This window comes from Lemur catta, chromosome 1, assembly GCF_020740605.2.
Source record: "Lemur catta isolate mLemCat1 chromosome 1, mLemCat1.pri, whole genome shotgun sequence".
NCBI classification, from domain to species: domain Eukaryota; kingdom Metazoa; phylum Chordata; class Mammalia; order Primates; family Lemuridae; genus Lemur; species Lemur catta.
Genome location: NC_059128.1, coordinates 137,171,015 through 137,186,336, shown reverse-complemented (window position 1 = coordinate 137,186,336; position 15,322 = coordinate 137,171,015). Strand labels below are relative to the sequence as shown.

Below are 15,322 nucleotides of genomic sequence, written 5' to 3'. Positions count from 1 at the left end.
CTACAGAGATATTAAGTTTTTGGTATAACAGCACTGTTTTGAAAAAAAGTCTAAAAGGTTAATTAAAAGCAGAATCTTAAAAAAAAAACTGTTAAAAGTAAGGAGCCTATTAAAATGCAAGGACCTTTATCCCTCAAGAATCACTCAAATTTTAATTGTATAAATGACAGAGCTAAATTCATCAAAGAGCAAAAAAACAGTTATTAAATACAGTAAATACGGTATTGTGGAAAAAATTTCTTTACAAAACATTAGAATAGTTTCATTATAGGTTCAAAGCTATTTTGCTTGTATTCTAACATAAAAATACCTAAATTAACATTTATGTTAATAATTAAACTCAACTTACCCTCCATTCCTTCATATATTGAGCATCCATTACATGCCAAGATTTATAATAAATAATTTTAGCTATCAATGTCATAGCTCATTTCTAAGATGAGATAACCTTTTTGCTTTGTTTTAAACCTAAATAACATATATCAAATCATAAGACCATTACAAGTATTATTGATGAAATAAAGTTAGAAATATAAAATTTTCACCTGATCCAAATTATTTCTTACTGTCCTCAATTCCATATTTAGTGTCCTCAGAGTCAGTTCAAGTTGTTGTTTCACTTCAGCTTCTTTGCTATATTCCTCTTCCTTTCTTCTTAACTGTTCCCTGATTTTTTCATACAGCATATAGGCATTTCTTTTCTTCTCTTCTTCTTGTTTTAAGGTAAATCTGAAGTTAAATAACTTATCTTAAAATTGATCTTGTTATAAAATAAAAAAAAAATCATTTTCTGACCTGGCTCTTCATGTGTTGGCATATTGTTCTAATAAAATTCCTATGTACTTGAAAGTTTTTTTTCTAGTTCTCCTGTTTTTAGTTTCTCACTTCAATTCTTCCAAGTACATATATACTTGAAACGTAGTGATGAAAGAACATTCTGCCAATTGGTAAGTTTCTGATACTAATCACTCTGGTAAATGTTATGAAAAAGATATTGAAAATTATACAGTTAAATTACAAGTTGAAAACTACCTTTCTTTTTTCCTGACCAGTTATAAATACTCCTCAATTAGGATAGATCATTTCAAGGTAATTAATTTAAAAGAAGTTACTTTTAATGAACAAGTTTATAAATTCACTAGAAATAAATTTTCATCTTCATGAAATAGTGCAGGTATCCCTAAAAATGATTTACAGTGTAAGAAAAGCACCTTCAGAGGTCTTTCACACAACATATACCTGCAGATTACTATAAACCAAGACTAGGCTAAGGATTTTTTTTTTTTTTTTTTTTTTTTGAGACAGAGTCTCACTCTGTTGCTGTGGCATCAGCCTAGCTCACAGCAACCTCAAACTCCTGGGCTCAAGCAATCCTACTGCCTCAGCCATGCAAGTAGCTGGGACCACAGGCATGCGCCACCATGCCTGGCTAATTTTTTCTATATATTTTTAGTTGTCCAGCTAATTTCTTTCTATTTTTATTAGAGACGGGGTCTCGCTCTTGCTCAGGCTGGTTTCGAACTCCTGAGCTCAAACGATCCACCTGCCTCAGCCTCCCAGAGTGCTAGGATTATAGGCGTGAGCCACCGCACCAGGCCTACACTAAGGATTTTAATATCTGTTACCTCATACTTCTTATGTTTCTTCTTCTGGTAATACATTCAGTTTATCTTGCTGATTATTATGCATTTTACAAAGAACTTTAAAATCACTTTGGAATAAGAGCTAATATTTAATTAAATAAAAATAATACGTGTTTTCAACATAGAACTTCAAATTAATTTTATCTGTATAAGGAAACAGACGTTCAATAACCTAATCAGTAATCATTTTCATTTTACTTTTTATTTCATGCATATTAAGAATAATACTGTATAAATGTTTAAAAAATTATTCTGCATTGAGAAAAATGGCCTATTCTTACTCTGTTGGTTGAACTGTAGATTAATACAAATGTTAAGAACAATTTAAAAACATTGATCAAAGACCTTTTTTAAAACATTCTTATACTTTAACCAAATAATTCTATATTGAAGAATTTACTCAAAGTAAATAATTAAAAATGTAAAAAAAGACACAAAAAAAGATGTTCCTTGCAGCATTAATTACAATACAGAAGTTTTAAAACCCAAAATACAATTTGTTAAATAAATAATGAGATTTCTATATGGTAGACTTCTATATAGCCAATAAAATTATGATTTAAAAGAATATGCATTTAATTAGTGGTAGAAATATTCAAGTTAAAAACTCATTATAGTATTTCTAAAAATTTCACACTCTATTAAGACTAAGAAGTTGTCTCCCCTGTTAAATCCCAAAAGGCAAATCAGTAATTACAAAAGTTCTCCTATATATCTTGAGTATAAAGTAAACAGTTCAAACATTTCTTTAAAAGAAAGATGCCATACCTCAAACTGCAGACTTCTTGCTCCCAAGAAACTTTTTGGTGCTCTAATTGTGATTTTATCTCTTTTGTTTCAGATAGCTCCATTTGTAGTACACTAACCTTTTTTTCCATTTTTTTAATTTTTACTGTAAGTCGTTCACAGTGATTTTTTTTAAGTTCTATTAATCTTTCATATGAAAGAACTGCATCCTGGATTTTCAATAGGCTAACACAATCTGTCTCAGGGAGAATAAAAAGTTAGAAATAAAATATATCAGTACGTTTTGGATATATAGGACTGTACATTTTAACATTCGCTCATTCATACACTAAACAAGTATTTATTGCATGTGCATTAAGTGGACTATATTAAGCTCTGCAGTTAAAACAGACAAGACCTCTGCTCTTGTTTAGCTTAAGTGAAGACAAAAACAAAAAAAAAGTTACAATTATAAATTCAGACAGATGCTATAGGAAAACAGAGTTCTGTGATCACATAAGAGAATTTGATCCATACTGGGCCCAGGGAAGACATGGCAATGCTGAGAAGTGAAGGATAAGAAGGAAGCAGTGAAGCAAAGGGGGAAGCAGTGAAGCAAAGGGGGAAGAAAAGCATTCTCGTGAGTCAACAGCATGTGCTGAAGCTCTGTTGTACTCTGCTCTGGCCACGATGGAGTAACAGGGACTGATTTTCCTTCTTATCTGAAACAACCAAAACCAAGCAGACAAAATACATAAAACAATGATTTTCAAGACAGTGGACTTTAGCCAATGAAGACACTGACCCCTGAAAGACAGGAAACAAATGAAATAAGCCTAAGGAATGGCCCAGCTCCCTGCCTTGATCGAGATTCCAGGCCACGACACAGGGAGAAAAAACTGAGGCGGAGTTTACCACACTCCCTGAGTTGCAGTGATGAACCTGAATGTCTGAATCCATACCTCACATCATAAACTAAAAGGAAGATGGAGCACAGATCTAAACATAAGAACTAAAACAATAAAATTTCTAAAGAAAGCATAGGAGAAATCTTTGTAACTTTGTGCTAGGCAAAGATTTCTTGGATATGACACAAAAAGCTAAATCCATAATTGAACAGACAGATAAAATGGACTTTATCAAAATTAAACAATTCTGCTTTTCAAAAGATACTATTAAGAGAATAGTCAGGCCACAAACTGAAAAACAAACCTTGCAAAACACATAGCTAATAAAAGAATAGTATCCAGAATATATAAAGAACTATTAAAACTCAACAAATAAGAAAATAAACAACCTAATTTTTTAAATGGCAAAAGATCTGAACAGACAGGTCACTAAAGAAGATATACAGATGGAAAATAAGCACATGAGACAACGTTCAACTTTATTAGTCATTAGGGGAATACACGTTAAAACCATAATGATATGCACAACACACACACATCAGAATGGCTAAAAACAAAAAAAAATAACTGGCAATTCCAAGTGTTTGTGATCATACAGAGCAACTGGAACTGTCATACACTGCTGGTGGGAATGGAAAATGGTACAAATACTTTGGAAAACAATTTATTAGTTTTTTTAATAAGGGAATTTAAAGGAGCATGAGGAGACTGTTGTGAGTGACGGATGTGCTAACTCTCTTGATTACAGTAATGGCTTCACATGTGCATACACACATGGAAACTTATCAAATTGTACATTTTATATATGTACAGTTCATCATACATCAATTATACCCCACTAAAGCTACTGACTACAGGTACAAACACCTAAGACAGTGTCTGGGACCCAAAGAGTGAGAAGGGCATGAAATGATGCAGGATAAAACCAGAGGACTGAGATCTCTAACCTTATAGCAGTGAAAAGTGGTAGCTGGGTTTTAAGCAAGGGGGTAACATGATCAGATCTACATTTTTTTTTTAAATATGTAACTATGGTTGCAGAGTAGACCAGGGTTTCAGGAGGTGGGGCAGCAGAGAAAACGGTTCTAAGGTTATTGCAGTATTCCAGCTGGGAGACAATGGTAACATGAACTTGAATAAAGGCATAGGAAAGCAGGAGAGCCAACAAAAACACTGGGAGTGCCACTCACACTGAGAAAAAAAAAAGCACAGTGGAATTTTGGCTGAGAGTGTACAATATACCACAGTTATACTATTTTAACATAAAGCATATTTCTTATATGAGTATCACTATAAAGTATCAGTGCTTTATGGTACAGTACTAAGCAATGTGTGCATACACTATTACAGGATCCATGAAAAAGGCCTTGTACTTATGCCATGGTCCTACCTTTACAATCCATTCCAAGTTGTTCAATGAGCGACATAAAGTTCTTGTAATTCGAGGAAGGTAACTCACAATCCTCTGAGACTATTTCAGATGACTGAGTTAAGTCATCAAGGTCATCCCTAGGAAGTATTTGGTTTTTCACCTATAAAATAAATGACACTGTTTCAAAATGTCCCCAAAATATTTATAGCACATACTAAATGTACAGAAATGGTAATTATACATCTTTTTATATCAACAAAAACATAGGTACTTCTTAAAATAACTGATTTTTGCAAAAAGGATACATATATCAATGGCTATTGTTTCTTAATCACTTTTTCAAAGGTAATCCTCACAAAAAAAGATTCTCTATTTTTTCACCTTACCTTTTATAATGTATTTTTAACAGTAATATTTTTGATAATTTATTTGTTACAATACCTTGTTCTTTTCCTCAGATGTTTCCTCTGCAGGCCTAAAAAGACAATTTATTTCAGGTAAATAACAAATATACATTAAATAAAATACAAAGAATATCTACAACTATTGCCTTTTAACATAAAATTTCTGCACTTAGGAAAAACATATTACTTGCATTATGTGACATAAATATACCAGGTTTTTTGTTATTGTCCTTTTCAGTAAAGACAAGCTTTTTACTGGCACAGATACCTATTTAGAAAATATTAATTAAGTCCTTATGTGAGGGAAAACCTTTTGAAATGATACTAGTTAGCATTTTCAGGATTTATTATACAGTTACTATGCATTATTCTAAGCATTGTACATGTGTGAAACTCAATTTAATACAACAATTCTGTGAGGTAGGTAACATATTAGGTATTTTATAAAAAAAAAGAAAATAGGAACAGGCCAAGTAACTTGCCCAAATCCATATAGCTGGTCAGTAGCAGACCCAGCATTCAAACTCAAGATATCTAGTTTCAAACCATGTATTTCACAATATGCTGTGAAAGCAATATTTATTTTTTATTGTTTTTAAGTGACATGACAGCAGAGGAATACATATAATCATTCCATTTCTGGCTATAATTATAAATAATTTCTGAATATTGCAACTATTTTTTAAATGAAAAGACTTTATAACTAGGCAATTTACTCTCAATAAACTAAAAATTATTTTTAAAGAAATTCATCAACAGGCATTCATTCATCTATTCAACTGTCTATTCATGCATTTAACACATACTTAATGAGCACACAATATATGTCAATGACACTGTTGGTACAGGGAAACATGTTTTTTATACTGTAGAACTTTATAATCACAAACTAATAATCTGCAATAGATTATCAATAGTTTTCTTTTCTATTATATGTAAACAAAATCTTCCTCTGTTCCCTAGAATCTAAACTATAAAGCTGATACACCTGATATTTTACAGTTCCTTACAAAATCATAGCTATTCATGATGCTACCATCTAAAGTACTGTAACATATACAATTATCAAGGAATGTTTTCTGTTCAGTATGGCCTAACTGTTCATATATTTATTATTACATCATTTTTAAAAATCTATATACGATACCTTAACTTTTAAGTCATCGTATGCATGTTCAGTTATATTAGAATATTTCATTTCTGAACCAATTCTGAAAAAAACAATCTCTTACCATAAAACTATACATGAAGTACTATGGACAATCAGTTTACCACAAATCTTTGAAAGATAACATAGCAACCTTTCTAATGCTTAGACACGCAAAGAAAATTAAATTTCAGAAACATGTTCTTCTCTACTGGATCATTCCCAACAGCACACAAACATACTCTACTAGCTTCTAATTTAAAATAAAAATAGAAAGAAAACTCCCTTGAATCCCACATTCTTCTTCACTTACCACCCATTTCTCTATTGCCATTCCCAGTACAAACTCTCTTGAGTTGTGGACACTTAGTCACTACAGTAAAGGTTCCATGGTAACCATTTATTGAAACTGCTCTTTGTCAAATTCACTAGTCCTCATTTTACTCAATCTTTCAGCAGCACTGATATAGCTCAGTATTCTCTAGCTTTGGCAGACTACACTATCCTATTTCCAGAAAAAAGGAATCACTGCTAACATCCCTGCACAGGGAAATAAAGAATGTATAGATTTTACCTTCCTTCATCTTGATCTGTTACACTCAAACTGCTGTCATCATCTGCTTGCAGTAGGCTACCAGTTAATAAGTTGGTCTCCTCAAACACTGGTATCATCACAGATTCTTCTGAAGTCCAGCTTTTATTTTCATTTGTCTTTACTTCCTTCATGTGAAAGGCAGGAACACCCCTTTAAAAAAATCCACATAGAAAAGCCAATGTTTTCTAATAATTCTACTAACAAAGAATGAAAAAAATAATAAAATTCCACCCTGTTCTCACATCAATTCATGTATTCAGAAGACAGCTGTGAAGTACCAAGAAAATACAAGGAAATGTATAGTCCCTGCTTCAAAAAACAGGTAAATATATAATTACAATACAATGTGATATGAAGAGGTGATCTATGAAAACTTACATCTGAGCACAAGGAAGGCTTTAGAGAGGAGGAAAAATATAAGAAGAGCTCACGAGGTAAAAGAAAAGGGGGGTGGATAACCATTCTACTTAGAGAACAGAGTGTGAGCACAAAGATAAGGCACATGGTATCCAGGTGTTTCCTAGGGACTTGAAAGGAAAAGTGTAAACTACATGGAAGCAAATCATGAGAAATAAATGCTACAATAAATGTGATGCTACACTAAAAGGCTGGAGCTCAGTGCCTATAAGTAATGTCCCTTAGACATGGGAATGATAATTAGATTTGTGCTGTATCTTTGGTTTGGCTTTTAAATATGATGTTTCATTTAAATGAAATTTTGAAAATAGTATGAGGCACATGTAACATGAAAGAAGAAATCAGGAAACTATCTTGGGGGAGAAAAGCTTTACTTTTAAAATGCTTACATGTCATTACACTTCAAAAATAGCAATATTTTGACTAGTTATGATTTCTCTTAAAAATAAAATAATTTGGTAGCTTTTGTACACTTCTAGCTTAGTATCTAATACTAATATAAAAAGCTCAATTTACCTGTAGAAAGTTGTAATTACTTTTTGATACTGTAAACATATGCATAAGAATATCCCTCCCATATACGTACATAAATTTACAAAGCGACCGAAATGTCCCATTAGAGGTTATTATGTTAGCAGTTGAGCATGAGCCCCTAAAAATACCAAAAAACAAAACAAAAACCTAACAATATGTACCAAAAAAAAAAATTGGTAGATAACTTTTCTGGTTAAGACTAAGTATTGAAAAAAAAAGGGAGATCTTCCCTGAGAGCAATTCTTAAACAATTTCTCTTGACTCACACTTCAAAAATAAGTCTACAATTCTAGAAATATTTTTCATTTTAAATATAGTTGATGGAAGGCAACTCTTAAACAGAAAACATGTGGTTAAAGTTGTCCCTCAAACTTCGGAAAGGAATGACCTATAGCCATGGTAACAAGGAGCCACCCAGAACCAGTTTTAAACCTAGTTAATCAATGACCATGAGCCTCACTCACCAACCAATCAATGTCAGCCATTTGCTCCCAAGGGACAGTCAGAGACAAACTCACTCCAGTAAACACGCCTGGGAGTCCCAGGCAATCCACAATCTCATTCAAATCGCCATGCTGCTACAGATGATGGCAACCCACGTACGCCTGTAAGTCTGCCAATCCATAAACTCCACTCTTCCCAGAAACTGATCAACAATCATGTGCACATACGGTAGCAAAACTCAGCGGAAACCAAGCAGGTGGGAGAGAGAAAGAGGGGACGGGTAAATTCACATCTAACAGGTACAACGCACGCTACCTAGGTGATGGGCACACTTACAACTTTGACTCAAACTGCACAAAAGTAATTCATGTAACCAAAGCATTTGTAAAAAAAAAAAATCGGCAGCTACTCTGTCAGAAGAGATTGGCCAGCATAGCTCTCTTACTAGAAAAAGCAAGACATTCTAACTTTGGCTTTTTATTTTAGATATTGAAAGCTTATGGTCCTCTGGAGATTTTTAAATCCATTAAAATTTACCACCTTTATATTGTATTTTTCTTAATAAAATATACATGAAGTTTGCAATTCCTTTGATCTATCTTACCATAATTAAAACTATCATAATTACCAGTAAATGAATAAATAATGAATAACCACATCATTGGGCTTTTCTCCCTAAATGGAAAAACATTAACATAGAGAATGTAGCTTATGAGAAAGAGTCAACATAATCCAATAGATGCATACACTTGCCAGGTAAAATTGTCAGAATGAACCCATGTGAAACTTTTTACCACGAGAATTAATATAATGTTTAAAACAATACATCCAAGGTAAACGACATTTGCTCATTAATAAATACTGATTGACACTTCAATGTGTACAAGGTGGGGGGTGAGGAGCAGTACACAAACCAGGCTAAGATGGACGGGTTAGAAAGGCAGGAGAAAAAACCAGGTGAGTGAGCGACATACTGAAAGCCAAGTGAAGAAAGGGTTAGGGAGGAGAGAGTTTTCCACTGGGTCAAATATTGGGACAGGTCAATCAAATGAAGTCTAAGAAACCATGCCTAGAGTTATTAATGTGAAAATCAGTGGTAACCTAGAGAAAAACAATTTTGGAGGAGTGATGGGAGTGAAAATTACTGCAGTGAGTTCAAGACTGAATGGAAAGGCAATTTTGAGTCCGTGAGGATAGACAGTTCTTCCAAGGACATCACACCTAAGTCGTATGGTGGTAGATGATCTCATTTTCTTATTTAGCTATATTTCTCAATCCTTAGATAATTATATAGTATGTTTTAACACTTTAAAGGTTTTTAAAATAATGTACATTTTAAAAAATGCCAGACCAAGGTATTAAATAATAAATTCACAAATTTATATACACATATATATAGAAAGAGAGAGAACTAAAAGACTCCACAAACATTTCTATATCATATAAGCTGATTATCATTTTGTTCATGCTTATAAATAAAAACCACAGAAAGATTAAAGGTTCAAGGGCAGTATTTCTTGCTTGATAAAAATCATCCCACTCTAGGATATTTTATACTCATCAAATATACAAAGTAATTGGTCATATTAAAATACTGAATTCTATAACAAGAGGAGAAATGCAAAAAATAGTCTCATTTTGTAAACACAACTTATGTAAATTATATAACATGAAGTCACTGCTAGAAAATATGCTGTGGTGCATACTGAAACATCTTTTAAAAGGAAGGACAATGGAATGCAAACGGGGTACCTTTAAAAAGAGAATTCACTGCATTAGTAACACCTTGGTTTTAGTACAGGGGTCAGCAAATTAGTGCTTGTGGGTCAAATCCACAAGCCTGTTTGAATGAGCAAAGTTTTACTGGAACACAGCCATGCCCATTCACTTAACCTCTATGACAGATCTTGCACTGCATCCGAGACCTTATGGTTTACAAAGGCTAAAACATTTACTAGCTGGCTCTTTACAGAAAAAGTTGGCCAAGTCTTGGTTTAGTAAATCAAAATCCTTTGATGTATTTTAGTAAGTTTTACCCAACATACTGACATGTTTATATGAAATATGGGTCCCCATGTGCAATCCCTTGGCAATATTCAGATTAATTTGAGCATCCAATATTTAAGCACTCATGCATTGAGAATAAACAGAACAAAAAATTTAATGACTAGCAATTTTGTTAGTAACAAGGTAGATTGCCATGGTAGCATGTGGCTTCCTTTTGCAAGTCAGCAGATATTACAAGAAGTCTAACAAAATTTGTTTAAAATGTATCATCAAACTGAATGCTTTAAATATACTTTAATTGTGAAATAATCAATACACTATAGATACAACCTCATTTTTAAAGTGATTCCATACCATATTATGTTATGGATATAGCACTTTAACTATTTCTTTATGGATGGGTATTTAGACTATCTCTAATTTTTTGATGTGGCAATGCAATAATAAATATCCTTATCATACACATATTATATATCCTTAACATGTTATATGTATTATATATATATGACTATTGTATGTTATACATAATATATAATAAATGATCTTAACATCTATGTTTGCATGTTTGCACAAGCCATGTTTTCCTGTAATACCTAGTTCCAGCAATGAAGCTGTTAGGTTAAAGGAATCACATATTTTAAATTTTGATACATGCTTCTAAATTACCCCTCAAAAAGGATTTACCAATCGCATTTTCCAACAGTGTATGCGAATGCTATTTTCCTCACATTTTCCAACACTGGTTATTATTTTTTTAAAAAAATTATCAGTATGATTGGAAAAATGGCACATCATTGTTTGTTAATTTGCATTTTTCTGATTTCTAGGGAAGGCTGACTATCACTAGTAAAAGTATAAAATTTATTAATCATGAATATTAGCCCAAATTAAGATTAGTTTTATAGTATCGTAATAATTCTGTACTGTTAAATACTGCTATAGGCTTACCTATCCCACTCTTTATTCTCCTTCCTAGCAAATTGCTGATTATCAGGTTTTCTAATCTTTCCTTGCTGAATTGATCCATCTTTGTCATCATCATTAGTGGCACCATCATACAGGTTTTCTGGTACTTCCATTTCATTACTTTTGTGCTTCTTGCTTTGTTCTTCAACCTTTAAGTAAAGTTTCACACTAAGGATTATTGTTACTACTTTTTTCAGTAAAAAGAACTTTTTTCCCTTCATTGATTTTTATCACTTGACCCAGTTTAATTGTCATAATTTTAGTCATTAAAATATTTTGTGCTTTATCCTTTTATATCATTATCATATAATTATTATTTTATCATGGATATTTTTATAAATTCTGCTTCATTTCTGTTTAAGTGAATGAAACAGAATTTTACAAAATTTCAAAAAGGGCCCTCCTTAATTTTGTGCGTTTATTGCTCATCCACTCTCAGTATCTAATATGAATTTTCACTCCATTTGATTGGCAGAAACAGAGAAATAAAAATACAAAGACAAAAAAAATGTGTCCTTTTCTGTCTTGACCACCTGGATTTTACCTTAAGCAGGCAGATTCAGAGGCTGTGACATTGTGGGGCTTCCCCTTTTTATACTAAGCTACTCTTTTCCTCATTTTGTTGTATCATTCCTTTTTTCATTTGGATCCTGGGATATCAAAAAAGTGAGGATGCTCACTGAAACCAAAGTTTGCCACAACACAAGGAGCAGAGTGAAATCGTGGAGTTGCTGGTATGAAATTCTGGAAAATAAGATGCTTCCCAAATTTCTCATGCAATAACCATACAGTACTATGGCCAGAGGCTGTAGAGTATAAGTAATTATCCACTTTTTGCCCCATTATCTACTGATAATGGAATTAAAATATGGAAAGATTAAATGATTCATCCCAATCTCCTAAAGTGGCATTACCTAGCATTTTATGACACCAAAAGAGATGACAGAATTCCGTAATGTTGAATCAGATAAATTCATCAAATTAATTAGACAAATTAAAAGTAATTTATACAAAGTAATTTAATACCTTAGAAAGGGGCAGGAGGCCTCATTTACTTTTACTTTTGAAGAAAAATATCTCTAGATTTTTGTCTGCCTTTAAAAAATCAATGTACAGAACTCAGCTTTCTACTCTGGAGTCAAATACTAAACGTTTGGCTGAGGATTGTTGCTACTTATATGATAAAATCATACATGCCAAAACTTTATAATAAATAATATAAGGTAAAGGTCTCATTCAACAGAAATGTTTTAGAATGGTGATTTTAAAAATTATGTGAAAGTATTTATATTTGTTTTCAAAAATATTTAAAATTGTCAAAATAGAATTATAAATTCCAACAGTTTGAGTTAAACAAATAAAATAGCATATATGAAAATATAATAAACAGATTCCTCTGTCTGGGAATATTTTTTTGTAACTCTGAAGGCTAGATACATTTTATACTTCTTCTCAGTCACTGCTTCCTTCCCATATGTTCCCATTTTATTGCTTAAATAAATACAATTCATCTTTAAGTCAACAGAAAAAACAAGCCTACCACTTATTGCATTTTTTAACAATTTCCTTTATGCTTATCATCATTCACAAGGTCACATGGTCTATGACTAAATTAGTTTCCCAGTTCATATGCCAATTCGAAGACAGAGAGAGAGACTTAGATCAATTAAGGAACAAAGATTATGAGAAAGTTTTCCTGAACTCCTATCATTCAGATGGTAGAAATAATCTATTTCTATACACACTTACATATTTAGACAACTCCATATTATACGTGAGCTTTTCATAAGTAGAAAATCAGAATGGATTAGACAATTAATAAAGAGGAAAAACAAAGAATAGGTACAAGTGAACCTCCATGTCTTTCTGAAGCTGAACTTTTTGTTTCTCCAAAGCAAGGAACTCTACTTTTTTTTTAAAACAATACTTAAACTCTTTATTTCACCAACCAGTATTTCTGATTCACTTCTGGATGCTGGAATTAAAAACCTTAGGTGTCTACAAAGCATTCAGACTTTCTATATCCAGAAAAAGGGGCCCAGAGGCAGAAAAGGTCAGACCCTGGTTATTTTTTGGTGGGAAAAGTGGCAAAGATTTCTTCTTTGTACCAGTGTGTCCGTTTTCTAACTTGGCTGAAATGCCTTTAAGCTGTCTATCATCCCCAAACTTAGCTCTATGGCATCTATGACAGAAACACTCACAATGCCATTAAGGAGCAGGGGAAGAGGAGCAGCCAAACTTTTTATTCAGCCAGAAAATGCACTTCTGATTCCGTTTAATGGCAAGGAGTTGCGTGACACTGTGCATGTCCTACCTCTTCCTCAAAGTGAGCTGGGCTGGATTTTTGTGATTGGAAGCATTTCTCATGATAATGGTAAATTAAGTGTTATCAAAAATAAAATTGACCCTCTCTCTATGAGTAGCATAAGATTTGCTTCCAAGAATCCAGAGATGCCCACATCCCATGCCCCACCCAGACCTGGCCACTCCTTATAGACGGCTACACAAGGGAAGCTTAAAACTCTTTTGTCAACCTTCCTTGGGAGAGGGGAGGACCCATGCTTAGGGACGGTAAGAGATGGATCACCACCAAAAACTACAGATCTACACACTCAGACACACATACATGCACATTTTCAAGGAAGTTTTTCCTCCCTGTGACTGCAGGATCCCAGAATCCAGCCTCCCTCCGGCCAAGAGACCATGCCTATTTACTGAGCAGGTCTAGAGTAGCCACACACTGCAGAAGGCTCCTACGCTGTGTCATAAGCTGAGGGGGAAGGGGCAAAGAAATGGATATTCATGGGGAACTTTCTTTCTGTCTTAAATTGAATCTACTCAGCAGCATTCTGAGGTCCAGGTGCCTGGAGAGGTTCTATGGGCACAACACAGTAGACGACCTGATGGTCCCAGCCCACCAGGGTAAGCAGAGAGTGACTGAGTGGGGACCAAGTAGCATCTCTCACAAAGTCTCTGTGGGCTCAGCTTCTAAACACCTCGGAAAGACCTGAGTCCAGAACAGCAAGTGAGCAGTCTGCAATGAGAGGGGCCAGGCAGGGAGCACTGTGGGGACAGCGCTAGCCCCATGCCACAGAGAGCGCGGGGCTGAGCTGCAGGCACAGCCTGCACTCTGGGTGTCCACAACAGAGACAGTCCCAGTCTCATCACCAAAGGCAAAGACTTCATCTTGCTGCAGCTGCCAAGCCAGGGGGTAGGAAGGCAGCCAGAGACACTGCAGCCCCCCGTGATGCCTGCTTGTGACAGCGGGTATCACAGGGCAAAGCTCTACTGTCCACACTGCATGAGAGAAACAGAGTCCTTGAGGGGAGAGGCAGCAGCACAGGTGACCTGCTCAGCACACGCTCAGCATGAATTCACAGCCATCTGCTGAGCAGGGTCTCAAACCTAGATGTAAAAATCTTTGCCACCACTGACATCCTGTGTGCCAGAGCTCCAGATACTGACTCTAGACACAAGGTCATCATACTCCTACTTGCAGAACTTGCTAACAATCAGTGCCTCACTTTCACCCAGCTGCCACAATTCAACAACACCTGAATCAGAAGCCACTAGGATACCTTTGTCCCCCACCAAAGTAAGGTCAGCCACTCCAGCCTCCGTCTGACTCCAGCAGAGCACAATCCTTCATTGGGGGCAGCACGAGTGTCCTTAAAAAGACAAAGGGAGCCGGCCCACTAGTGGCCACTCAGGCTGGAGTCCCCAAGTAGAAGCGCCATTGACCAGTGCCAGGCAGCTTCCAACTGCCGCTCTTTACAGTTGGGCACAAGATGGAGAAGGTTCCACTCCCTGGGGAGGGGGGATTGGGGGCGGGGTTTCCTTCTACATTTCCAGGTTCCAGCTCCAGCCTAAACCACACTGAAAGCCTTGGATAAACATCAGAAATTTATAAGAAAAATGATGGTCTTAAGTGACCTAATTATTCCCATGTAAAAAGAGGATAAATCTAAGTCCACACAAGAATTCAGAGTGCCAAGAGATATGAAGTGAATACATAACAAAAATACTTTCATCTTTATAAACAAAATTATTGAATTTAAACTTTTCAAGACAAGCGAAAGTAAAAAGCAAGAAAGAAAAACACACATAGAAGTGAAACTTTAAAGACCATTTCATTATCAAGGGGTCATTCATCATTTGA

The 15,322-nt window shown here is 34.5% G+C and overlaps 1 protein-coding gene and 1 pseudogene across 1 annotated transcript in view; both read right to left on the bottom strand.

Annotated features, from left to right (window-relative positions):
* The window catches only part of LOC123642207 (ankyrin repeat domain-containing protein 26-like), a gene marked incomplete at its 3' end in the record, with an annotated part of 29,534 nt that extends 16,212 nt beyond the window's left edge, over positions 1 to 13,322 (bottom strand). The window contains 8 exon segments of the mRNA XM_045557147.1: positions 546 to 729; positions 2,412 to 2,625; positions 4,668 to 4,809; positions 5,091 to 5,124; positions 6,775 to 6,945; positions 11,146 to 11,312; positions 13,018 to 13,070; positions 13,292 to 13,322. Of these exon segments, the coding sequence (XP_045413103.1) occupies positions 546 to 729; positions 2,412 to 2,625; positions 4,668 to 4,809; positions 5,091 to 5,124; positions 6,775 to 6,945; positions 11,146 to 11,312; positions 13,018 to 13,070; positions 13,292 to 13,322 (996 nt within the window).
* Positions 13,323 to 13,997: 675 nt separating this feature from the next.
* On the bottom strand, positions 13,998 to 15,009 carry LOC123641108 (annotated as a pseudogene).
* Between the last annotated feature and the right edge of the window lie 313 nt (positions 15,010 to 15,322).